Below are 27,758 nucleotides of genomic sequence, written 5' to 3' on the forward strand. Positions count from 1 at the left end.
CGGGTGTGTTCAGAAAGGGTATAGGATTTGGAGTGAGTTCCTTCCTATCATGCCCATGTTTCTGCCCTATTTTGCAGCCTCTGCTGGCCAGTTATGTCAGTAATACAGATATGTTGGCATAGCATTCTGCTGGCACAGGATTGTAGCAGAAACAGTGAAAGCTTGTCTGGGTTCTGGTTCTGCTGGTGGTAAGGGGCTTAATTAGATAAGAACAAAAGAAGTGCCCTGCTAGATCATGCCCAAGACGTATCTAGTCCAGCATGCTGTTTCACACAGTGGCCCACCAGATGCCTCCGAGAAGCCCACAGATAAGAGTTGAGGACATACCCTCTCCTGCTATTGCTCTCCTGCAACTGGTATTTAGAGGCCTCTTGCCTCTGAGGCTGGAGGGGGCCTATGGCCACCAAACTGGTAGCCATTGATAGATCCATCCTCTCTGAATTTGCCCAAGCCCCCTTTTAAGCCATCCAAGCTAGTAGCCATCACCACATTTTGTGGCTGAGAATCCCATAGATTAATTATGCACTGTGTGAAAAAGTGCTTCCGTTGGTTGGTCCTAAATTTCCTGGCAATCAGTTTCCTGGGATGGCCCTATGATCCTATGCCACCCAACCTTTTTTATTTTTATTTTAGGTATAGGATTGCACCTATTGGGATTTAAAGTGATAGCCAGAACTTTGAATTGTGCCCAGCCAATGTAACAGTGGAGTTTTATTCTCCCCCAAACTGGTACCAGTTACGACTCTTGCAGAGGCTATGGAGGGGGAGTGAGGCTAGTGCTGGGCTTTGCACCAGGGCCTCCAGCAGCCCGTCTCCAGGTAACTCTATCCACATTGATTAATCTGCTGACAAATCCCTGCACATCTGCCACAGGACTCCTGTTCCCTGCAGGGGAGTCTGGGATCATATTGTAGAATGCACGCAGATGGGATGTGGTGACGGCCACCAGCTTGGATGGCTTTAAAAGGGGCTTCGAAAAATTCATGGAGGGCATGTCTATCGACGGCTACCAGTCTGGTGGCTATAGACTACTTCCAAGATGCCTCTCAATACCAGTTGCAGGGGAGCCACAGCAGGAGAGAGGGCATGCACACACCTCTTGCCTGTGGGCTCCTCAGAGGCATCCGGTGGGCCACTGTGTGAAACAGGATGCTGGACTAGATGGGCTTTTTTGGGCCTGATCCAGCAGGGCTGTTCTTACGTTCTTATATTTTGTTAAACTGAATGTGCCGCTGAAGCCCAACAGGTGCTCAGTCCTCTTAGGCTTCACCACTACCCCGCATGTACTGTGCCCTAAATCAGGGGTGGGCAGGCTTCAGTCTTGCAGGATCTACTTCATTCCTTGCTAGAACTCCAAGGTCCTGGCTGGCCCCCAAATTGTTGCCCTTATGCAATTGCCAGGGCCTTAGCCCTCTAGGAGAGCCCACTGCTAACACCACGCCTGGTGGTATACCCTTAAAAAAAAAAAAGAAGTTGGTGCTCTGGCCTGCCAGCCCCTCTCTCCCAGCACGGCAGGGCCTTTGGGATAAACGTCCATTTCAGGATGGGCAGGGGAATCATAATGGCTGTGCGGGATCTTTGGGTGTGCCACTTAATACCATTTGCTGAGAACATAGGAATATAGGAAACTGCCAAATACTGAGTCAGACCATTGGTCTATCTAGCTCAGTATTGTCTACACAGACTGACAGCGGCTTCTCCAAGGTTGCAGGCAGGAATCTCTCTCAGCCCTATCTTGGAGATGCTGCCAGGGAGGGAACTTGAAACCTTCTGCTCTTCCCAGAGCGACTCCATCCCCTGAGGGGAATCTCTTCCAGTGCTCACACATCAAGTCTCCCATTCATGTGCAACCAGGGCAGACCATGCTTAGCTATGGGGACAAGTCATGCTTGCTACCACAAGACCAGCTCTCCTCTCCTCTCTACTACATACTTCAGTTCCTCCTCACAATAACCCTGTGAAGTAGGTTAGGCTGAGAGAGAAGTGACTGGCCCAGAGTCACCCAGCTAGTAACATGGCTGGATGGGGATCTGAAATTGGGTTTTCCTGGTCCTAGTCCAGCACTCTAACCACTACACCACGCTGGCTCTTTGACTACACACACAGCTACCAGCAGCAGAAGAGAAAGCCTTGTTAGTTCTGTTGCAAGAGGGCCCTGAGGAAGCATTTGCCTGAGAAACTGCTGGGGAAACGGGAGGCCACAGCCTGGAGATAGCAGGAAGGAGACGTTCTGTGACTAATAAGATAGGGACCAATTCAGTTAGATGTGTGAGGGAAGTTATTTTCTTTTATTGTGTTGCTTGAATCCGAATTGCCAGGTTAATGAAGACTCTCTCTTACAATCTGCTTTATAAAGAGACAGTTGTTCTTATTGCAAACTCTGCTTTTTGCTTTTGATCTAATAATAAACCCTTGTTGATGAAGTGAGCTACTCTTCATTTTGAATCTACCTTATTCACACGCCTCTGGAGGCCTAGGAATGCTCAGCCCCTTCTAGGGAGGGCTTTTGCCACTTTAGCGGTTTGTCTCACATTAAAATAAAATGGATGGTGGCAGCCTCCTGTGAATTCCAAAAATGGCTCAGGGCGGTTTACACAGAGAAATAACAAATAAATAAGATGGATCTCTGACCCCAAAAGGCTCAAAATCGAAAAGAAACCTAAGATAGACACCAGCAACAGTCACTGGAGGTCCTGTGCTGGGGGTGGAGAGGGCCAGTTACTCTCCCCCTGCTCAATAAAGAGAATCACCACGTTAAAAGGTGTCTCTTTGCCAAGTTAGCAGGGGTGGATCCCTTAGCATGAATCCCTTACAGTCAAGGATTCACTCCAGTGGAAAAAACACCCCCCCCTCCCAATACACACACACACACACACTCCTACTCTGGTAGGAGCGATTGCAACATGGACAAAGGGACAGAAATGGGAATGCATGTTTTGAATGCACATACTTAGAAGCACCTTGCTTCTGAGCCAGCCTACAGATGCAGAGAAGCTTATTGGTTTGTGCAAGGTACAGATTCCAGGACATTTTGTCTAAAGAAAATTCTTCTGAGCCCATTCCTCTTCTTGTAAAATTCCAGGGCCAGCTCAGATCAAATGCTGCTGCTCCTGCTTTAGACACAAACCTCCTTGGGGCTTGCCTAGCTAGGCCAGTCCTGGTCTATTTATAGGACCACACTGTGTACACAAAGTTACTGGTGCAATACGTGAGCACCCTTGGAGGTTGTCAGCCCCACTTGCTTGCTTTCCATCTGCGATGCCTCTCGGCTGTTGGGCTTTGTTTGTGTTTTGAGCTTCTTCTCCGACTCCCTGCCCTCTTTAAAGCTAATTGCTTGTGCTTAATGCAGGTAACTGAAGCCCTGGACAGCCTCCGCGGGGAGTCAGATGCCTCCTGAGTCAGAAGCAGCACAATAAACACACAGCTGGGCCAGTGGAAGGCGTTTAACTCTCTGCTTTAAAATCTTCCTCTGCCGTTAGGCTTGGAGTGAGGCTCTTCAGACTTTCCTTGTGCCAAAGGAACAAGGAAAATGGTTGTGCACCCAAATGAGCATTTTGGGGGGGGGGTGTCCAGGTGATCATCTGCTGACAATATTTATGCAAGGAAGGAGGGTTTGTACAACCCACATTACATCCCATATTATGACGCTCTTCTGACGATCACTGAAAACTGGGCGAGGGGCCCCCAGCCCAGTTTTCAGTGATCGTCTGAATTACTGGGCTTGTAAGCACTCCATTAACCTTGTCCTTTTGATCATATGTCGTAATCTCCTCGTAATAGTGGTAATCTTCCAGGTCTTAGTTTGAGCCAAGGGTTTCCAGAACCTTTAAGTTTACAGGGCTGGGTCTGAATAATCAAAGCCTCTAGGCATGTGCAGAACACCTTTCAATCACCATTGGATAACCATAACCACGACCAGAGAGGAGAGCTGGTCTTGTGGTAGCAAGCATGACTGGTTCCCTTAGCTAAGCAGGGTCCGCCCTGGTTGCATATGAAGGGGAGACTTGAAGTGTGAGCACTGGAAGAGATTCCCCTCAGCGGATGGGGCTGCTCTGGGAAGAGCACCTACCTGCTTGCATGCAGGAGGCTCCAAGCTCCCTCCCTGGCAGCTTCTCCAAGATAGGGCTGAGAGAGATTCCTGCCTGCAACCTTGGAGAAGCCACTGTCAGTCTGTGTAGACAATACTGAGCTAGTTAGACCAATGGTCTGACTTAGTATATGGCAGCTTCCTGTGTTCCTATGTACATATCTAAGTTTAGGGGCAGGGGTTCTTAGCTTGGGGTCCCTGGACTCTCTGGGGGATAGGTCCAGGAGGTCCATAGGAAAGTAAATATATAACTGAACATAACTCCCTGCAAGCATCATTTATAATCAAATATGGTACATCCTTAATTTTTCTTGAGTTTCAATTGTACCTTAACTGTTGGCAAGAGACACCAGAGTTTGACAGGCTCTGGTGTTCCATCCTTTCTCAGCAATGCCCATGAAAAGTGCTCAGAGCTACCTCTTTCAACTTGCTGCTTTGCTGCCCATGCTTTCCGGGGATCCAATTCTGGGATCCCACTGAAGTCCCACAGTATTTAATGAAAGGATCTTGGCCTGGTTCACACACTAATTTGAATCTAGGTTTAAGGTAGGTTACCAACATTAGTACGATTATGTGTACCCATGCCAAGGCAGGCATCCCAGATTCATCTTGGGCCATAAACCATTTTGGCGTGGGTTCACACAGTCACGATAATGATGGCAACCCACATTAAACCTAGATTTGGATGATTGTGTGAACTGGACCCATAGCCAGATGGCATGGTGTGTACGTGCCACACCAAAAATTTTTTCTTTCCTTCCCAGCCTCACTGACTGCTTCCACTGAACATTTTATTACCTGAAATCCCCCCACCCCCCCATTTTTGAGGCTGGTTACAGGCCTGGTGTGAACCAAGCCATTGTGTAACTAAGGTTGTGATCCATGGGTGATACTTGAGGATCTATAACTGGGAAAGGGCTAAGAATCCTTGGATTACAGTGCAGAGCTTGTGTGGCTTCCAAGTTTCAGGTTCAGCTACTGTTCATTTAGAAATCAAACTCTGGAGATTTCCATTTGCCACGATGTTTGGAAAGTTTTCTGCTCACAATTTAGTTGAATGTTGGCTGCACACACAGAACATAAATGTCTGCTCCGAAGTTGTGGGTGTAAGGTACCAGCCCAAGCAGAGTGGAAGAGGGTTCAGAGGTGGCCTTTGTGTTGTCTTTCAAAAATGGTTTTATCACTGTGGGATGATATATAGTACGGTGTGATAATGATATAGTATGGTTGCCGCCCCCCTTCTCTGGAATTCCCTTCCCCTGCAGATTCGTTTAGCTCCTTCTTTGTCGATTTTTAAATCTTTTTTGAAGACTTTTCTTTTTCGCCAGGCTTTTACCCTGCAGTTTATCTGTCCCCCCGCCACCGCTGTTAGTTAATTTAGTTTTATTTAGAATGTAATTTTAATGCTGTCTTGTTTTGCATGTTTTTGTACACTGCCCAGAGTCTTTGGAGTGGGCAGTATATCAAATGTTTCAAATAGATAGATAGATCAAAACAAAACAAAACCAAACCATGATTCCACTACAGTATTTGGAAGATAAACATGCCATTCTGTTTACCCCCTGCTAACTGAACAAAGGAGGAACCTTTTTAAAGTGGTGGTCTTCTTTATTGAGCAGCGGGAGAGCAACTGGCCATATCCATCCCCAGCACAGCATCCCTCCAGTGGCTGTGGCTGGGGTCTCTATCTTATGCTTCTTTTTTTAGATTGTGAGCCTTTTGGGGACGGAGAGCCATTTTATTTATTTATCTATGTGAACCACTTTGGGAACGTTCGTTGAAAAGCGGTATATAAATATCCGTTTTTAGCAATGCCAGAAAATATGGGCTTAAATTAAAATTCAGAAAATAGCTCCCCCCCCCTTTTTTTTAAAGTGGGGCTTGCATTTTGGCAGAACACAACTTCCAGACGTCACTAACCAAATTCAAAATGGGGCAGCAAGTTTGGGGTGCTCCTAGAGATCGGACCAGTAGAGGCCTTATTGGCTCCTAGGTCACTGGGTTCCCATTGGACTGCCGCCTGGCTGCAATGTGCTGATGGTTATGGGATGGGGAGCTGCTGTGGGGCAGGAAGGGGCAGGCTTGCCAACCTCTCCCTCTTTAAGATAGCTTAATGGTGCAGGAAATAAGGTGCTGGAGGCTCGGGGATGGACCCCCCCCCCACAGTCCTTCAGATTATGGCCAATGACTACTGATAGACCTTGAATTTGTCCAATCCTCCTTACATTTCTCTTGTTTTTTAAAAGCAGGGCTTCTCAAACTCATTGTTCCCATCTTGCAGCAAATTGTGCATGGATTTAAATGGCGAACATCAAGCCTCAAAACTTTTTGTGCAGACAAACCTCAGGCTATATCTCCGTGAAATTTCTGTAGCCTAATGTCCTCACAAAGGTCTCCCATGCATGCAACTCTATCCCATTCTGACAGTTATATAAGCATTTTAGTGATTTTCCGTTATAGGCTATGTAATAGCTGAAGCATCAGTGAAAGTGGTGAAGACAGTCAAGTGGAGAAGCAATAGCTTCTAGGAACATAAGAAGCTGCCTTTTACTGAGTCAGACCCTTGGTCCATCTAGCTCAGTATTGTCTACCCAGACTGGCAGCGGCTCCCCCAAGGTTACAGGCAGGAGTCTCTCTAAGCCTTATCTTGGAGATGCCAGGGAGGGGAGTTGGAACCTTCTGCATACAAGCATACAGGTGCTCTTCCCAGAGCAGCCCCATCCCTGCAGGGGAATATCTTATAGTGTTCACACATGTAGTCTCCCATTCAAAGGCAAACCAGGACAGACTCTGCTTAGCAAAGAGGACAATTCATGCTTGCTACCACAAAACCAGCTCTCCGCCCATCTGTGCCATCCAGCTCTGGCTCAACACTCTTTCTATTTCTTCTACCCCCCTATTGAGTTCCCTCCTTATTTTTATAAACCAGTATTTATACTATACTGTATCTCCTTCCAGTAACTGAAAAAGCACAAGTGCAGTGAATTAATCCTAAAAAACAGAGGAGGAAATTGTGATCTCAAGAGTAGAATAGGTACATGTATATTTGGGAGTAAATTTCACTAGGTTGATTGGGACTTATTTCCAGGAATGTGTGCATCATGTGTGCAGGAGGAAAGCGGAACAATTCAGTGTAATTTCAGGAATTAAGCTGAAGTTTCAGGGAAATTATTTATTTATTTATTTATTTATTAGAAGCATTTAATATACTGCCCACTCCAAAGACTCTGGGCGGTGTACAATGACATGTAAATAAGGTAACATTAAAAATCACAATCAAAAATTACATTAAAAATACAAACTAAAATAGATAATGGAAAGGGAATAAAGTAAACTACAGGGCAAATGCCCAGCAGAAAAGAAAGGTCTTCAGTAAGGATTTAAAGACTGGTAGAGAGGGGGCTAGATGAATCTGAAGGGGAAGAGAATTCCAAAGGAGAGTGGGGCAGCAACCAAAAAAGCCCTTTCGCGGGTCCCAGAACTCCGAACTGTTATTAAGATAGGGGTTTCCAGCCTGTGGTCCTGATGGGAGTTGTAGTTGTAGTTCATCTGGAGGACCACAGGTTGGGAACCCCTTTCTTAGGAGAACAAGGACATGCTGAAAACGACATTCAAACATGGTTTTGAATACAAGTACTAATATTTACATACTGTTTTTCAACAGAAGTTCCCAAAGCGGTTTATATAGATAAAAACAATCAAATAAATAAATAAATAAATAAATAAATAAATAAATAAATAAGATGGCTCCCTGGCCCCAAAGGGCTCACAGTCTAAAAAAGAAACATAAGAGAGACTCCAGCAACAGCTACTGGAGGGATGCTGTGCTGGGGATGGATAGGGCCAGTTGCTCGCCCCTGCTAAATATAAGAGAATCACCACTTTAAAAAAGTGTCTCTGCTCGCAGGAGACCTTCCATTCCAAGCTCCCTGAGAGTTTTGGCAGAAGTAGAGGGGGAGAAATGGTGTAGAAGTTTGGTGAGATGGAAGTGTGCTAAACCCAATCAGCAAGGTTCCCCAGCATTCTGTCACTGGTGCAGAGTGCAGACAGAAAATATTGGGATGACCCAGTGCAGGGCTACTTAACTTTGGTCCTCCTGCAGATGTTGGCTTACAACTCCCATCATCCTTGACTATTTGGCCACTGCGGCTGGGAATGCTGGGAGCTGACGTCCAAAAACAGCTGGAGGGCAGATGTCGAGTAGCCCTGACCTAGTGCAAGAACTCCTGGGTATAAACACGCAGCTATGACTTCCTGTGCAGTTCCTTGCACAAGTCACGAAGGCTTGTGTGAAAAAGCCTTCGGTCTGGAAATAGCCCCAGTCCGCCAAGCCTGTGCCTATAACCCTCCTAATAAATAATGCTTAATATAGCACTTTCCTCCTGAGGGCTTCGTGTACATTAACTCAGCCTAACAAATTGGAGTGGGAGGCGGTTGCAGGCACTGGGAGCAAGATGACGAGAAGCAGCACAGAGAAGGGAGTGAGAAATGGAGGGCGGAAGCTGGAGTGCAGTGCGGGGGGTGTTGGCTGGCATCCAGAGCAATGGAGCGCCTGCGGGAGGACAGTTTGCTAGTGCAAAGCTGTTAAGAACATAGGAAGCTGCTGTATGCTGAGTCCGACCCTTGGTCCATCTAGCTCAGTATTGTCTACACAGACTGGCAGCGGCTTCTCCAAGGCTGCAGGCAGAAATCTCTCTCAGCCCTATCTTGGAGATGCCTGAGAGGGAACTTGGAACCTTCTGCATGCAGATGCTCTTCCACTGAGCTATGGACCCCCTCCCCTGAGGGGAACATCTTACAGTGCCCACATGTGGATTGTGGTCTCCCATTCACATGCAAACCAGGGTGGACCCTGCTTAGCAAAGTGGACAGTTCATGCTTACTACCACAAGTGGCACAGTGGGGAAATGCTTGTCTAACAAGCGGAAGGTTGCCGATTCGAATCCCCCGCTGGTACTATATCGGGCAGCAGCGATATAGAAAGATGCTGAAAGGCATCATCTCAATCTGCGCAGGAGGAGGCAATGGTGAACCCCTCCTGTATTCTACCAAAGAAAACCACAGGGCCCTGTGGTTGCCAGGAGTCAACATTGACTTGACGGCACACTTTACACTTTTACCACAAGCCCAGCTCTCCTCCCTGTTGTGCTAGCTAGTTGTACAAAATGTGGAGCTTGTGCCCTACACTAGTGTTGCACTGCCACAAGCGTGCTTGCAGTTGTACAAGTGCAGCACGTCTCTTTTGTTTTAATGGGAACACAAATGCCTGCTTTTTTAAGTGCAACAGGGAAAGCAATCTTCCTGCGCTGGTGGAAATTTGCTTGTTCTACAAAAACACTCACCATTGCTCTGGATATCAGCCACTGTCAGTGAGAAATTGAGGAGAACTGTGGAGTTCTCTGTCAGTGAGAAAAGGGGGAGAACCCCATAGAACAGAGGTGGGCCAACTTGGCCCTTCAGCTGTTGTTGAACTACAACTCCCGTAATCCAAAGCCACAATAAGTTGTAGTTCAACAACAGGCTAAGTTGGCCTGGACTAGAACCTTGCAAGGTTTGACAGGAAGGCAGCGGAGGGGCATAAGAAAAGCGGAAATGTGATTGTAGCGATGGCAGGGGCCCGTACAGTAAAGGCATTCTGAACAAAGAGAAACAACCAACAAGCCAACCAACAACCTGGATGGCTTTAAGAGGGGTTTGGATAACTTCATGGAGGAGAGGTCTATCAACGGCTACTACTAGTCTGAGGGCTACAGGCCACCTCGAGCCTCAAAGGCAGGATGCCTCTAGATACCAGTTGCAGGGGAGTAACAGCAGGAGGGAGGGCATGCCCTCAACTCCTGTCTGTGGCTTCCAGCAGCATCTGGTGAGCCACTGTGCAAAACAGGATGCTGGACTAGATGGGCTTCCTTGGGCCTGATCCCGCAGGGCTGTTCTTAGGTTCTTAAAGTTGGGCTGATGGCCACAAGAAGAAGATGACTGCATGCAGAGAGATGGCCAAGTCATGAGCAGGGCTGTTTGCTGGTACAGAAGATGAAAGGGAAGCTCTTGGGAATGCTGCAAAGGAGGGATTTGCTTCTCTCAGACATGTATGCATGAGGAAGAGCCATATCCTAAGTGGTGCAGCAGCTGCTTTGCACACAGCTGCTTTGCAGCAGCTGCTTTGCACACAGTTCAGTTCCCACCCTCTCGAAGTGAAAAGGATCCAGTAGCAGGCAATGAGAAGGACCTGTGCCTGAGAACCTGGAAAACTGCTGCCAGTCAGAGCAGGCAATACAGGCCTAGATGGGCCAAGCCCCTGACCCTGGAAGGCAGCTTCCTGTGCTCAGTTAATTATTATTATGTTAATATACTAGGCTCATACCTAATGCACCTAATGGTGCAGTGGGGAAGTAACTTGCCTAGGGAGCAAGAGGTTGCCTGTTTGACTCCCCGGTGGTATGTTTCCCATGGGAAACACCTATATCAGGCAGCAGCAATATAGGAAGATGCTGAAAGGCATCATCTCATGCTGCGTGGGAGATGGCAATGGCAAACCCCTCCTCTATTCTACAGAAAGAAAACCACAGGGCTATGTGGGCGCCAGGAGTCGGCACCGACTCGACGGCACAACTTTACTAGTCTTGTAAGCATAACTTTAAAAAACAAGAAGTTCAAAGCAGAAGATATGGAGCCCACATTCCATTTCTTTCAACATGAACGAGGATTCCAGCAGGTCCAGGATTTATGACAAAGGTATTTGTTTGTTGCATTTTTATACCGCGTTTCTGCCTTGACAAAGGCATTCAAGTTTTACAGTATTAAAACAAGGAAATGATATAAGATCAATAAAATGTCTCAGGCTGTTGGTCTTTTCAGGAGCTGAGGACAAGAGCTTGCTTGCCTGGGAGTTCTCCGCACAGCAGGCTTCACCGAGAGTTTTCTATGAGACTTTACTGCAAACACAAAGTTATCCCCAAAACCCAATGCAAAAAGTGGATTTTTTAAACCCCGGATATAAACTGGGCTGAGAGTGCAGTGAAAAACCCGAATTGTGGAAAACCCAAATTGTGTGTGAAGTGTTCCCCGATAGTTCATAGGGACTTGGGGGTAAATCTGCCTGGTATGTGAACATGCACCCTCCATTCTGGAGGAGATGTGAGCTAAAGGGCTTTAAAAGCCCTGTGTGGGAAACTTCTTGGAGAGGAGAGCTGGTCCTGTGGTAGCAAGCATGACTGGTCCCCTTAGCTAAGCAGGGTCTGCCCTGGTTGCATTTGAATGGGAGACCACATGTGTGAGCACTGCATGATATTCCCCTCAGGGGATGATGGAGCCGCTCTGGGAAGAGGAGAAGGTTCCAAGTTCCCTCCCTGGCAGCATCTCCAAGACAGGGCTGAGAGAGATGCCTGCCTGCAACCTGGGAGAAGCCGCTGCCAGTCTGTGAAGATAATACTGAGCTAGATAGACCAATGGCCTGACTCAATATATGGCAGCTTCCTATGTTCTTGGGTGCCTCCCTTCTTGCCTTCCTCTTAGGGCACACAGGTCTTTCAGTACGCCTGGGAAGGTGGAGGAAGGGCTGCTCCGACAGGCCTCACAGGCCAGAGCCGGTCTCTATGGGAGCTGATGTTGTGCCCTCCCCTGGTCTGGGTGCCTCATTTCTATTAGAAAAGTCCATTAGAGAAAAAATGTTCCATTAGAAAAGTCACTGTAAACACATGAGTTGTAAAGGGATGGTGCTGTTAATGACTTAAATGGCCGCTGTCGTATTTCAAGATGGCAGATCAAAATAAAAATACCCCATCAAGACCCCCTAGCAGGGCTCCTGCTCTCCTGTCCTATACACTTGGGTTGTATCAAAGAAAAGTTATTATGAGACAGACAGAGAGATCTCGCGAGCCTCCTTCCGTTCGGAAAGTTGGCTAAAAACACAAATCCTCAAAATCTGGTCTCTCTCAACAGCATTCAACCAAGCCAGGCAGGGTCTGGGCTCCTCGTCCGAATGTAGGGTATAGAAAACAGTTCGCTGCATGCCTATCGGATGCCAGCTCTGTTGAAGAAGTTGCTCTCCCCAGATGCCTCCCTGCCCCTCGACACTCAGGTGCTTAGAGACTTGACAAGGTGTTGTTTTTTTTAAGTTTCCAAAACACCTCAACAAGTTAATGAAGGGAAGATAAGAGCGAGGGCAACTGAGAGGACTAAAAGGCGAGCCCAGCCAATGGAGAGTCGCTCCTCTGTGTCTGTGCTCCAGGACGGGTCGGGTATAGCTGAGGCTCCTCACACCTCACTGTCGCTCGTTCACATGGCCCTAAACAGGACAGGAGGAGTGCCCAGGCTGGGAAGGAGAGCTGTTGATGCTCCTGATCGGCAGTCGTGTGAATCCAGAGAGCCATAGAGAGGAAGGGGGTAAAGCGATCGTGTGGGAGCTGGTCGGCCAACCCACCTTCTGTCCCCAGCATTTGAGCAAAGGTAGATGAACCACCACACGAGCAGTGTGAGGAGCCTGAAGGGGTTTTGCGGGGAGAGCAGACTCCACCCGCTCTCCCCACAGACAGGCAGGGAACCCTCCCTGGGTGGCCAGATCGGCTGCCCAGACAATTACTGGCTCCGTCATAGAACCGGCTGGGGCGGCAGGATTCGGGAGCCCCAGAATGACCCGTGTGAGTGCACAGGGCATTCTGGGAAGCCACCCGATGCTGGGAGACTTGTTGTAGCCTCCCCGTTGCGGGCCTACTCGTGAGTCACTGTGGCACGACACACGATCCTCTAACCTGCTTTTTGGGCGCTCTCGCACCTGAAAACTGGGTTAAGCTGGGTTTCCTCTCCCCCCACCGACCTTCTTCATCACCACGGCGGCCTGCCGTGGCCGGGTAAATGAACATTTTCAGCCCTTTTGGGCCTCCGTAGGAGCACGCGGCCACCATTTTGGCGGCTGCCGTGCATGCGCCAATGCCCTCAGAGCATTGGCACATGCGCGGCGGCTGCGCGCTCCTACAGAGGCCCCAAAGGGCCGAAAATGTTCATTTACCCGGCCACGGCGGGCCGCCGTGGTGATGAAGAAGGCCGGCAGGGGGAGAGGAAACCCACGTGGACACCCCCCCCAACGTGGGCTCAGCAAGCCCCCCGAAGGGGCTAAAGGTACTTTAAAAATAATTTAATTTTTTAAAAAATCCACGAACCGGTCCGGGAAATGGACTGGACTGGGGGCAGTTCGATGGGGGGCTGGACCGAACTGGTCCGGTTTGGTTTGAGGCCGATCTAGCCTCGTACCGAACCGGGCCAGACAGTTCCATGCACACCCCTAGTGACTGGAGCCACAGATGGGTGTGCTACACCCTGCTAAGTCAAGTGGCAAACTCTGGAGCACCTTCCTGCTCATAAGGCTTGCTGCTTTTCTTTATCATTTGTTCTCTCACTTTTTCAGTGATTCCTTTCTTGAACATCCTTGTCTATTATTTTTGTATATCTCTATTCTGCCTTTCTATAAAATGTCCGAGGCAGCTTACAAACACTTAAAATACAAAACAAAATAGTAAAATCCACACTAAGAACACAGCAAAAGCAAAAAACCAAACCAAACCAAACACCATAACACTGGTTTAAAAGCCTGAGTAAACAAAAATGTCTTTGCCTGGCACTGAAGAGAAGCATTCCACAACTGGGATGCCGCTACAGAGAAGGCCCTTCCTCCAATCCCCATTCGATGAATTTTTGTAGCTGGGGACACAGACAAGTTCATATAAGTGTAGACAGTTTTGGAGATGTCTTCATCCCAGGCCATATAGGGCTTTAATGGAAATTCATGGCAAGTCAGTGGAGTTGTTTCAGCACTGGTGAAATAGAGACATTATCTAGTCTAGAACCTGTTCCTGCCAGCATCTTCACAGCTGCCAGTTTGGCTTCATCAGCTGCTGCTGCTGCTTACTGGGCAAAGTAGTGTTTCTTTTAAAGTGGTGGTCCTCTTATATTTATCAGGGGAAGAGCAGCTGGCCTTATCCAGCCCTTTTGCTCGTATTTCTACCTTCTGTTTCTTTTTAGACTATGAGCCCTGAACAGGGAATTGTCCTCTTCCCATTATGCTTTTTTCTTTGTAAATTGCTTTGGAAACCTTTCTTTTGAAAAGAGGTATACAAACATTATTATTATTGTTATAATTATCTTGCCTGCGTTTCCTCTGCCATGACTCAGAAGAAGGGCGGTATAGAAATTGAATTAATTGATTAATAATGACGACTCTGCCCTCTACTTCAGCTTCAATGCTTGCTAACCCGGTGCTTAAACTTGGAGAAGAAAGGGAGTTGGATAGTTAAGTTCCAAATTTGGTTAGATTGAATTATTTATGATGCTAAGAACTCGGATGGCTTTAGTCCCCTGCTGAACAAAGAGGCCCCCTTTTAAAGTGGGGATTCTCTTTTATGAAGCAGGGGGAGAGCAACTGGCCCTATCCAGCCCCAGCACAGCATCCCTCCATTGGCTGTGGCTGGTGCCTCTCTTATGTTTCTTTTTTTTAGATTGTGAGCCCTTTGGGAACAGGGAGCCTTTATTTATTTATTTATTTATATCTATGTAAACTGCTTTGGGAACTTTTGTTGAAAAGTGGTATATAAATATTCACCTTAAATAGTTGTGGTTGTGTTCTTCGTATTCGTTCCTCCCGAAAAGAAGTGGGATGGCATCTCATCCCTTCCCATTGCACCCTGCTCCAAGCACTGTGCTGTTCGATCCCTGATACGGCCATGAAACTCACTGGGGGACTCTGGACTAATGGCTTATCTCTCAGCCTAACCTGCTTCACAGGGTGGTTGTGAGGATAAACATAAGCCTGTACCCTGCTCTGGGCTCCTTGGAGTAAAATTGAGATATAAATGTAAATAAGTAAAATAAAACAGGAGGGCATATCTTGGTGGGAGAGCACATGTGCTGTGCTCTGGAGATCTCACATTTCTGAGGCTGGAGAAACCAGCTTGGACAGCTGCTGCCAGTTGGAATATTACAGGTTGGGCTAACCCAGGGCAACTTGAGGCTCTTCTGTTGTTGGACTATAACTCTCATCACTCCCAGTCGCAATTTCAACTGGGTGTGATGGGAGTTGTAGTCCAACAACAGTTGCAGCTGAGGATGATGGGAGTTGTAGTCCAGCCGCAGCTGGAAAGTTCTCCAGTTGGCTACTCCTGAGTTTGATGGATCAAAGTCTGACTCAACAGAAAGCAGCTTTATTTAGCTTTTTAAAGCGAGAGCCATTGGTTGAGCTTGCACGTTGCCCAGAGAAGACCTTTGATTTAGTCCCTGGCATCTCCAGTGAAAAAGATCTGGGGCTTCATTGTTAGGAAGGGCCTCTTTCCAAAGCACTGGAGATCTGCTGCTATTCCAAACAGGACTGACTGACTCATGAAGTAGCATGATGTGTTTGGAATGTAACACTCTGGTGCAGAATCTGTGCCATTTCTTTGTCTGTATAGCACAGGAAGAATAACCTAATGTCTCTCACGAATGAGGGTGTGGACCTAATTGCCCTCCTCTTCCGCACTGCACCTTACCTACCTCCATTTTCTAGAGACTGATAATTTATGTTCTCCTTTTAAATTCAAGATCCTGTCCAACGTTGCCATCTACCTGTGTACCATCTGCGTGGGCATCATGTCGTACTACATGGCAGATCGTAAACACCGCAAAGCCTTCCTGGAAGCAAGGCAGTCTCTGGAGGTCAAGCTCAATCTGGAGGAGCAAAGCCAGCAGCAGGTAAGAGTGGAAGAATGACAGTGGTCACTGAGGTGGTCTTCCTGCCTCGCATGCACGGGAGAAGCTCAGGAGTTGGGTTGGATACCCGTGGAGGAGGGCTAGTGTAGTCAGCTTCTGGCTGAGGAATTAGCATGTGCACCTGGCATTGCAGAGTTGACATGGGATTCCAGATGCTAAACTGTTTAGCTTTGCATCGTGTACAGCTAGGCTTTTGTAAACAGGATCTTCCTTCCTTCCACGCCCACTGTTTATCTCATGCGGAGCTCTGACCATAACACAGAAGTGTTGCAGTCCCTGTCCAGGGGGATCAGGACTGAGAGGCCATTGCTCAGCAGTAGAGTCCATGTTTGGCATGCTGAGGATCCCAGGTTCAATCCTTGACACCTCCCAAGTTAAAAGGAGCTGGTAGCAGGTAATGGGGAAGACCCCAGAGAGCAGGTAGAGAAATATTGAGCTAGATAGACCAATAGTTTGACTTAGCACCAGGCTTTGCAGACGGAGCTGGTCTTGAGAAGGGATGTACAGGAGAAGCAGCAGGATTTCTTGTATTTATCGCATTTATATCCCGCTCTTTCTCTACAGAGCTGAATGGGGCTTCTGTATGGTCCCAGGTGGTCTCCCGCACAGGCTGTTCAGGAGGCCAGGCCTGCTTTGGTTCAGCAGTAGGGGTGTGCTGCGTGCCTTCAGACCATTGTCTGGGCCTCGAGAAAGTGAGTCAGTTCATTCTGGTCATTCATTCCCCCCACCTCCTCCTGTGTTAGTGCAGCTTCAGAAATGCACGCACACCATTTCTGGGTATATTGGGAAAGCGGTTAAAAATACACACAGCATCCTTTTAATAGACTCTGCTGCATCCAGTTCACAGCTGCCGGCCCTGCCGACAGCTCTGCGGCCTGTCCCACCCCAGCCGGTTCATAACAGCTTCCTGATTAGCATCACCAAAGTGCTATTGATGTCATCCTGAGCTGTGGGTTCATGGGGAGATAAACTTTTCCTGTCGTCAAAGCGTGCTTGTGCAGGTCTTTGCAGAGGGATTTATGTGCTGCTGAGAAAGAGGGCACAACTCAAGGCCTGTGCCATGTGTCTGACAAGCCGACCAGGGTCTCCTGCGAAGGGCGCATGAGCTGAAAGAAACAGGGAAGATTTATGGAGAGATGTGAAGTGTTGAGGGAATCCTTGTTTTGTCAGGAAGTGCCTTTAGCCTCAGCTCTGGACAGACTTGTCTAGTAGAAATAATTAACACTGGCTCAGCCAAAGAGAGGCAACAGACTTGCATGAAGCAGTAGTTAATCAGTAGGAAGGATTGAGGATTGGGGCCAGGACTGCTTTGTCTCTTTGGTTTTTCGCTTTTGCAAAGTTTTGCATAGAGTCTCTGGTTTCCTTAGTTTCTAGTCCTCATGGCTGTGGGAAAACAATCAAAAGCATTTCGATACTGTCAGCAAAAGGCCCCTGGGGGGAGGCCTTACTGTCTCTGCTCACTTGTCCAGATCTGGGAGGGGAGATCCAGATCTCCTCACTCACCCAACATTGATTTCAAAAGGTCAGTCTCTGCATCCAGCAGATGCCAAAATCAATGCCATCCTACATACAGAGTATTCCTGGAATCAGAAGTAGTAATGACCCCACAAAGCAGACGGAGCTCTCTTTTCTGCCAGCTCCGTTGAGTCACTCTGCTCTGATGCTGTGCCTTGTGCAGGGCAGATTTCTCTGAGGTGGGTTCACAGAGCATGTGACATTATGGCATCTGACTATCCATTTATAAAGCAGCTGTCATATTAGAAATGCCTGCTTTTGATCACTGCAGTGGACATAAAAACAGCCTTGGAGGATCACACCCAAGGAGGCCTATCCAGTCCAGCATCCTATTTCACACAGTGCCCCACCAGTTGCCTCCGAGAAGCCCACAGGCAAGAGGTGAAGGCATGCCTTCTCTCTTGCTGTTGCTCCCCTGCAACTGGTATCTGGAGGCATCCTCCCTCTGAGGCTGGAGGTGGCCTATAGTCACCAGACTAGTAGCTATTGATAGACCTATCTTCCGTGAATTGGTCTAAGCCCTCATTAAAGCCATCGAAGTTAGAGGCCATCACCACACCTTGTAGCAGAGAATTCCATAGAATGATTATGTGCTGTGTGAAAAAGTACTTCTTTTTTTCGCGCCTACATTTCCTGGACAGTCCTGTGCTGAAGAGGTACAGCCTGAGAACAGCAAATGCAGCTTTTGGGGGCAACTGCACAGTTTCCCTTTGGCAATGACAAATGGGACATTAAGAATTTAGGGCTAGGAATCAGAAGCTGAGCTCATGCAGTGCTCAGTTTTGGGATATCAGTAATAAATATTGACTGACATCTCCCTAATGGTGTGGGGGTGCTACATGCAAAGTTCCTTTGCAGAGTTTAGTAATCCACTATCCTGATGGGTGTGTGTGTGTGCGCGTATGGGGCGGGGGGAACAGGGTCATTTTTGCCGATGTCTCCTCCCTCCCCCCGCAAGTGCTCTTTAACACTTCTAAATATGTCCCTGAAGGCTACATGACTGAAAAAAGCTGCCAGTTTTTCCCACTAGGGCCTCAGGGATCAGCATGGGCCCTTTGATGCCATAGGAGCATAGGAGTCAGACCACTGGCCCATCTAGCTTATTTTTGTCTACACAACCTGGCAGCGGCTTCCCCAAGGTTGCAGTCAGGAGTCTCTCTCAGCCGTATCTGGAGATGCTGCCAGGGGGGGAACTTGGTGGAACCTTCTGCCTGCAAGCAGGCAGATGTTCTTCCCAGAGTGGCCCCATCCTCTCAGGGGAATATCTTACAGTGCTCACATGTTGTCCCCCATTCAAATGCAAGCCAGGGTGGACCCTGCTTAGCAAAGGGGACCATTCATGCTTGCTACTACAAGGCCAGCCCTGAGCCCTCAGCCAGTGCCTGAGTGAGCTGGCCCTGACTGACTCCCTCCTTGATCATGGCTTCAGTACATTGACACAGCATGTTGTTGTTCTGCGTTCAGTACTCTTTTTTGCAAATGGATAGAATGGATCAAATCGGGTTTTAACAGCAACTATTAGACATGCAGCTGTACAGGGGCGTAACTGTCATAGGGCAAGGGGAGACAGTTGTCTGGGGGCTCACTGCCTTGCCCCCCCCGAGGCAAGTCACATGACTGACCCCCCCAGCCACGCACCCGCCCAGGTTTCCTTCAGTTGTGTTCATCCTCCGAAATTGATGTGAGCGTTAAGACCTGGAGCTAGCAGAACAGCATGTCTTTCTCTAGTACCCTTCAATGACTTGCATTGTCCACAATTTACAAAACCTTTTAAAAAACAATTTAGGAGGATGTTCTGTTGTGGCACATATAATGTGCCACATTCTTTTGTGATGTTCTATTGTGGCTGCACCCCTGCAACTGTAACCCTCACCTTCCCACTCAGCACCTCTCCAGTCCAGTTGTGAATGAGGTGGTAGGGCCTGAGCTTGGTTGGGGTGGGAGGGGTGAGGAATAATACTACGAAACCCCAGACTAATGTGGTTCAGCTCCACCCTGCTCTAATTCTGTCAGGGGCATGGGTGGGAAAGGAATACAGTGAGCTGCTTTCAAGTCTATATCACCAGAACTGAGGTTGATTCAACAAAAGCGGCAGGGAGGAGGCGGGGAACCGGAAGAAATGATAAAAATGATTCCAGCCTGTATATAATTTACAACAAACCCCTCAGCCACACATACTATGGCAAACCCTCAGAGCCCAACAATTCTGTTGGGTCAGACCTGTTTCTCACTCCATTCTTCTCTTGTTCCCTTCTCTTCTCTCTGTCTCAGAGTCCACACCATGGTAACCCCATAGGTGTGTTCCAACAGGGGCTATACTCATAGGGTTACACAACTTTTGGAGCATTTTATGCTTCTATACTTAGATTCAACTGATGCCCGTATGTGGGGAGTTTTCTCCCAAACCTTTGCTGAACCTGGGCACAGTCTGTGCTCTTACTCATTTCATGTTCCTTGCAAATGTTGTGGAGACTTCTTAGGGAGCAGTGCCCCTATTCCTGCATAGGTACCACACTCTCTTTGTGTGGTTTGGTCTGGATGAACCCCAGTCTAGATATGCAAATTATCCTTTATCAGACCTTATTTACACATCTGTGCAATGGTGTGTTCATAGCAGACAAACCATTCTCCTGTGATCAGGCTCCACATGGCATAGATAACCTAGGCAGAAAAACAGCAGAGGATGTATGTTAAAAATATCATTTTGCAGAACTCCAAAGTCTCTTCCAGCTCTAAAATTATATGAAAAGGAAAAACATTCAAAATAACTTGATTTGTGGATTCTTTCAAAACAATACACACATCTAGAAGTTGGGATGACATTTTATTTTTCTCCCAGTCATTCCCATATATGGTGACATTTTGTTCCTACCGAGAATGGAAACAACCAAATTGAACTCCTCTGGTGTGTTTTTATCAATATTATTTCATTAAAAAAAAAAAAAAAAGGTTCCCAGACATTTCAGAGACATAATTGGCAGGATACATTTTGTGTATACTTAGTTTTAGTATCCCAAGTAAGATGATGCTTGGGGCGGGGGGGGGATGTCACAATCTGCATGCAATAATAGTTTGTATTTATAAGAAACAAAAGTTTATGGGTGTTTGTTTCCAAATATCTATATTCAGAACATTTTATTTGTTTGTTTGTTTATTTTTAAATTTTATTTAACAAATTTATATACCTCCCTAAACTTATGTCTCTGGGTGGTTTACAATAAAATAGTACAAACTGAAACAATTAAAACAATTAAAAAGTTTACACAATGTTAAAATTGTTAAAAACTATGAAAAACTGTAAATCTAATTAAAAGCCTGGGTGAACAAATGTGTCTTAACTGCCTTTTTAAAAAGTTGCCAGAGATGGGGAGGCTCTTATTTCATCAGAGAGTGCATTCCAGAGTCTCGGGGCAGCAGTGGTAGCCACCAGTACTGAGTAGACAGTCAAGCTGATGGCAACGAACCTCTCCAGATGATCTCAAAGGGTGGTGGGGGTCATGGCAAAGAAGACGTTCTCTTAAATACCGAGGGCCTAAGCTGTTCAGGGCTTTATAGGTTATAACTAGCACCTTGTATTTTGCCTGGAAAAACCTATTGGCAGCCAGTGTAGCTCTTTCAACACAGGAGTAATATGGTCTCTCTGAGATGACCCAGAGACCAACCTGGCTGCCGCATTCTGTACCAACTTCCGAACTATGTACAAAAGCAGCCTCACATAGAGCGCATTGCAGTAGTGAAGTCTGGAGGTGATGAGCATATATCCCATTGTTCTGAGGTCGTTTTGAGGTCGTTTATGATTTAAAATATATATAGGATGCTTTTGCATGATCAGAGTGATTTACTGAGGATTGTATAGTGCAGGGTTGGGCGATCTGAGGCTCTCCAGCCGCTATTGAACTTCAACTCCCATAATCCCTAGCTGCAATTGCAGTTGGGGATGATGAGAATTGTAATCCATAGGTCGTCCACTCCTGATATAATAGATGCAGAGATCAATGCTGATGTGGGACTAGTTGCTATCTTGTATACTGCACGCAACGAGATATGTGCACAACTGCAAGAGATAAGAAGCAGTAGTTGACTCCCAGGTCACGCAGTGCAGTTTAGCACAGCTCAGTTCGTAGCCTTAATCAGACAGGTTAAAAGCAGCCCAAAAGCTGCATCCTTGTACCTTGGGGAAGGAGGAAGGAGGGTAGATAATTCCACAGCCTCGGGGCCCGGAATTACTGTAAAGACCCTGCTCCTAAGCAGTCCTGGTTATTGTCTGCTAAATAAACAAAATAACAAATATATAATTGATGGAAAGTAAAGCGGAATCTGCTTTGATTAGCATAATGATTATTATAAAAATATTTATATAATGCCCTTCAAACAAAAAAGTTCTCAAAGTGGCTTATATAGCAGAATGTTTAAGAAAATGATTCTCTGTCCCCGAAGGACTCACAATCTAAAAGTACACACACACACACGAGCAACACTGACAGCAGCCAGTGAAGCCTTTGACTGGTCGCCGCTGTACTGTATAATCCATATATAGTTCACAATAAGTCACTCTGGGCTTGTGAAAGCAGCCTGTGAATGTTTTAAAAGGAGAGATGCTATGCTGGGCTCTTCTCTCTGCCGCTAAATGTGAGAGAACCACCACTTTAAAAGGCTTAGTGTGGGCGGGGGAATATCTGGCATGGGGGTTGACATAGGGAGAGGTCATCTTTAAGTCATGTGTGCCCCAGGTCATGAAAACATGCAGCAGCAAAACTCAAAAGTCACCCTTCGGTGAAATACTGGTAATACAAAATCGTTCTGACCTGGCATCCAAAATTCAATAGAGTAGGGCCAGAAAGGTGAGTCTCTCTGGGGAGAGGATTCTGCAACCATTATCTCTGGTTACTACCTGCCTACCTAACCGCTAAACGTGAGGGCACCCTTTAAAGTTGACTTTATCCAAAACTCTGTGATCTCCGAGGGAAGTGCTGACTGGGTGTGCTTCTCAGCAGACCTCTGCAATCCAGGTGATGTCAGGGATGCTGCTTGGGCCCAGACAGTAGAACTGCGCTCTTCCCTTGGGTAGGGTTGCCATATTCAAACTTCCCAAATCCGGGTGGCCTAATTTGCATATCATGCAAACTATGGGGCAGCTAATTTGCATTTTTCTTTCTTTCTTTCTTTGACAGATTTGTCTATTTCCCCCTCCTTCTCTGCCCTCCCATGTGATCGGATCCAGAGTAAAATCCGGGCAGTCTGGGCAGTGCGTTTGAAATCCGTGTAGATCCGGGTGGAATTTGGCAACCGGGTGGAGGAGCCAAAATCCGGGGGCTACCCTAAATTCCAGGGGACATGGCAACCCTACCCTTGGGGAACTCTGAGGTGGTCCATGTTCCCTCACATTTCTGTCCCTGCGCAGTAGCCCCGGCTTTTAGATTGTGAACGCTTTGGGGACAGGGAGCCATCTTATTTATTTATTTATTTATTTATTTATTTATTCATTCATTCATTCATTCATTCATTCTTTGTAAACCACTTTGGAAACTTTTGTTGAAAAGTGGTATATAAGTTGTAGTAGTAGCAGAAGAAGAAGAGCCCAAGTGCTCCGCATCGCCTTTGAGTGCTCAGCAGAGATACAGAGATGTATTTGCTTTGTGAGAGAAAGTAGAATGAAAGTGGCACCCTGTTCCGTCTGCCCCCAAAGCAATTGAGAGGTTGGGGTGGCTTGGAAGAAGCCTGCAGTAGGCTGCAGCCTAACCCTCAACAGTTGCTTCAGCGACCAATGATAATCTCTCTCAGCCCACTGGCTGTGTTAGTGCAGGACTGCATAGCCCAGCTGTACTACAACTCCCATCATCCATAGCCATGGCAGCCAAAATTTAGGGATGATGGGAATTGTAGTCCAGCATCTGCAGGAGGACGGAAGTTGTGCAGCCCTTTGTTAGAGTAAGGGAAAGGCAGGGGCTTGAGGGAATTCCCTGGCTGTTGCATTTGGAGGGCTATTTAAGCCAGCGGGGTCCCCAACCTGTTGCATCTCCCATCATCTTCTCACCACAATGGCTGAATCCAGAACAATAGCTATGGGGAGCCGGGGCTCGGGAACCCTGGTTTAAGTGAGAGAAACCACTCATAGAGCATGAGAGGTGGCAGGGACCCCGGGAGCTCGTCTAGTCCAGCCTCCTTCTCTCTGCAGGAATCTGCTGCAGCATCCTTGGCAGATGGATGCCCGGCCTCTTTGAAAACCTCTAGAGAAGGAATCGAATCTTAGCATTTTAGAGTTGGAAGGGACCTTTCCTTTCCAGGGGCAAACAGCAAATGTATGGAGGGGAATTGAGGCATGCCCAGTGGACCTTACCTCTGTGCATGCAGCAGGACATGTGAAAGTACATTATTTCAATTCATTATTTCAATAGGACATGTAAAAGCACCTTATTTCAATAATTCCTACAACACCCCTGTAAGAGGTCTCAGTTCCTACGACGGCCCTGTAAGGTAGGCCCGTGGCACAACCCTAATGTTGCGGGGCGGGGGCAGAAGCCACCAAATGGGTTCTGTGGACCCATTGTAATAGTACTGATCTAGCATCCAGGGTTGTTGTAAAGGTTACTGAGATCATTTGCCTGAGGATAAATATCCCCACTTGGAGTTTTGCAACAGGAGCTGGGCTTCCTCGGTGCACCGTTTGGCTTCCTTTTGACACAGACAGCCCTGGCCAGAGGCTCTTCTATGTGGAGGGAGCAAACTTCTGTCCTGGAGTCCCCAGTCTGTGTCTCTCCGTTTGCAGCTGCTCCTTCGTGGAAGGATTTCTCCTTGTTTATATTTCTAGACTGGCCGTTCCCAGAGAAAGCAAGAGGGAGGCATGATGACAGTGCAGTTTCCATAGCAACCCGTTCTCTGACTCTGCTACAGAAGCATAACCCCTGTAGGCTCTTGGTTAAAATCCACTTAATTAATCAAGTTATTTACATTCAGAGCAAATCCCAAAATAAAATTGGAACACGCCTTGTGAAAATTACTTTTAAAGGTTTGCAGCAAAGCCTCTTCTCTTTCTGGGCAGGGGAACTTCTGTAAAATTGTAGGCTGGTTTGAGGCTTCAAAATGGGCACACTTCTGCAAGGGTGAGCTGCTTTCACATCTTCTCAGACTATTATCTTCTTTAGGGGATTGTAAAATGGTTTAAACCAGGGGTTTCAAAACACCGGTCCCCAAATGTGTTGGACTACAACTCCCATCATCCCCAGCCACAGTCGTCTAAGATTATGGGAGCTGTAGTCCAGCAACATCTGAGGAGCTGAGGTGGGGAACCCCTCATAGCATTTAAGATTTGGGGTCTGTCTATAAGCAAAGACAGGTCTACCACCCAATGAGAGAAAGGAGTCACTGTCATAGGAACATAGGGAGCTGCCATATACTGAGTCAGACCATTGGTCCATCTAGCTCAGTATTGTCTACACAGACTGGCAGCGGCTTCTCCAAGGTTGCAGGCAGGAATCTCTCTCAGCCCTGTCTTGGAGATGCTGCCAGGGAGGGAACTTGGAACCTTCTGCTCTTCCCAGAGTGGCTCCATCCCCTAAGAAGGGGAATCTATTACAGTGCTCACACTTCTAGTCTCCCATTCATATGCAACCAGGGTGGACCCTGCTTAGCTATGGGGACAAGTCATGCTTGCTACCACAAGACCAGCTCTCCTATACAAGGAGATGGGGTTGTTTGATGGTGATAAACTGGAGTGGTTTTAGTTAGAAGCTGTGACAACTTCCTTACATTTGTTAGTCTTTAAGGTGCCACAAGACTCTTTGTTGTTTTTGCTGTTACAGACTAATATGGCTACTCCTGAGAATGTTTTGACCAGTTTCCCAAATTTGAAAATGCCACGTGTGAAAGAGACGCATCTAAAGTCAAACATGCATTTACTTTTTTATATCCCACTTTTCATATAGCAAAGCAAATTACAAAAGGCTTGGAGACAATTAAAAATGCATAGGAACATAGGAAGCTACTATGTACTGTGTCAGACCATTGGTCCATCTAGCTCAGCATTGTCTACACAGACTGGCAGCAGCTTCTCCAAGGTTGCAGGCAGGAATCTCTCTCAGCCCTATCTGGAGATGCTGCCAGGGAGGGAACCTGGGACCTTCTGCACACAAGCAAATGCTCTACCACTGAGCTTACGGCCCCATTCCTTAAGGGGAATATCTTACCGCATTCACATGTATTCATCCGTCTAATACAAACCAAGACAAACTCTGCTTAGGAAAGAGGATCATTCATACGCACCTCAAGACCATCTCTCTTCCCCTATTAGCAAACAAAAGCAGCAAATAAAATCAGTAAACAATCAGTTTGACATGATACTAAAAGCCAGTTTAAACAAGAAAGTGTTCAGCTTCTATAGGAACGTAGGAAGCTGCCACATACTCAGTCAGTCTATTGGTTCATTTAGCTGAGTATTGTCATCAATGACTGGCAGCGACTCTACAAGGCCTCAGGCGGGAGTCTACCTGAAGATGCCAGAGATTGAACCTGGGACCTCTATGTAAACCGCACTGGGAACTTTTCTTGAAAAGTGGTATATAAATATTCATCATGTTTTCTAAATGCACCATGCATTTGAAAGGGCCTGTACCCAGGTTCATTTTTAAAATAAATGCAGGTCTAGTCATCCACACAAAGAAATGTACAAGTGTACAGACATCTGAATGCAGGTACAACATAACCTGAATAGGGGGGCTTCAATATGCCTGCATAGGGCTTCAGTATCATAAGAACGTTGTGACTTTATAAGCCCTGTTAATATGTTGTGTTCAACCCTTGTATCATTAGGGTACAGTGTGCACAGGTATGTATAGCAGTGCATTTCCTATCTGTATCCTGCATTTCAGGGGGCCTGTACCCAGGTTCACTTTTAAAATGAATGCAGCGGGAATAGTCATTCACACAAAAACATGTATGAGTGTACAAATTTGTACAATCATACAATGTAATGTCTGAATAGGGCTATAGTCTATGGCCCACCTATAGCCTTATTCACATACTGTGTTCATTGTGTGTACAATCTGTGTACATGCATACAGTTATTCACACGTTGCATTCAATGTACATACAACACTATATACAACCTGTTCACTTCATTTTTTAGCGGTCCAGCCCCCCTGTTGATTTTTAATGAATGCAATCATTTTTATAGTCATTCATATAAAACATGTGCAAGTGTATAGACCCCCCTGCCTAGAATGTAATGTGTGAATAGTCATTATGTGGTATTCTCTGCTGGGTGATATTTTTATTATAAAAAGTATGAATCTGATGTTTTGGAATTCAGGATAAAAAAGTGTGCAATCAGAAGCTCATGTGTTAAATCCCTGGGTTTTCTAGTTTAAGAAAGGACTAGGAAGTCGATGATAGCAGAAACCCTGGAAAGCCCCTGCTAGTCAGAGTAGACCACAATGTTGGGGTAGATGGACCACTGGTTGACTCAGTATGGCAGCTTAATTAAACATCACACATTGCAATGTTTTTAAAATTAATAATAATGCACAGCTTGGCTACTAGAAATCTGTATTCATTTCAACTTGGGGTGGCTAAGTTCAAGCTATCCAGCTGCTGTTGGACTACATAAGTTCGATCCTGACCAGGGGCTCAAGGTTGACTCAGCCTTCCATCCTTCCGAGGTCGGTAAAATGAGTACCCAGAATGTTGGGGGCAATATGCTACATCATTGTAAACCGCTTAAAGAGCTCCGGCTATAGAGCTCTTTATAAATGTAAGTGCTATTGCTATTGCTATAAGAACGGCCCTGCTGGATCAAGTCCATGGCCTCTCTCGTCCATCATTCCATTTCCAGTGGCCCACTAGATGCCTCTGAGAAACCCACAGGCAAGAGGTGGATGAGGGCATGCCCTCTCTCTCTCTTGCTGTTGCTCGTCTGCAACTGGTATTGAGAGGCATTGTGCCTTTGTGGCTGGAAGTGGCCTATAGCCACCAGATTAGTAGCCATTGATAGTCCTCTCCTCTATGAATTTGTCTAAGCCCCTTTTGAAGCCATCCAAGCTAGGGGCCATTGCTACATCCTCTGGAAGAGAATTCCACAGATTAATTATGTGCTGTGTAAAAAAAAATAGTTCCTATTGTTGGTCCTAAATTTCCTGGCCCTCATTTTCATGGGGTGACCGCTGGTTTTCGTGTTGTGAGAGAGGGAGAAAATTTTCCCCCTCATCCAGGCTCTGCAACTGAATGCAGACTGGCTAGGGGGCAAATGGCATTGGTGGATGGGTGCAGGGGAGAATTGCTGGGTTTGGACAGGGTTAAGTTCTGCAATAGCTGGGATATCAATCTTGATCCACACAGCTTATTTTCATCTCTGCATTTTTCTCTCTCGTGCCTTTTTATCTTTCTGCCTTTTAACATAATAAACATTTAGACAGAAAGGAGGAAATAGCAT

At 46.7% G+C, this 27,758-nt stretch overlaps 1 protein-coding gene across 3 annotated transcripts in view; it reads left to right on the forward strand.

Annotated features, from left to right (window-relative positions):
• The window catches only part of ADCY3 (adenylate cyclase 3), a 130,968-nt gene that overhangs the window by 21,792 nt on the left and 81,418 nt on the right, over positions 1–27,758 (forward strand). For 2 of the 3 annotated variants that reach the window (XM_053249274.1, XM_053249264.1), the window contains one exon: positions 15,653–15,802. In XM_053249274.1, coding sequence (XP_053105249.1) covers positions 15,653–15,802 — 150 coding nt within the window. Of the gene's footprint in view, positions 1–12,411; positions 12,533–15,652; positions 15,803–27,758 lie in introns of those variants that run through there. The other variant, XM_053249282.1, reaches the window with a different exon arrangement.

The sequence above is a fragment of the Hemicordylus capensis genome, chromosome 1 (genome assembly GCF_027244095.1).
Source record: "Hemicordylus capensis ecotype Gifberg chromosome 1, rHemCap1.1.pri, whole genome shotgun sequence".
NCBI classification, from domain to species: domain Eukaryota; kingdom Metazoa; phylum Chordata; class Lepidosauria; order Squamata; family Cordylidae; genus Hemicordylus; species Hemicordylus capensis.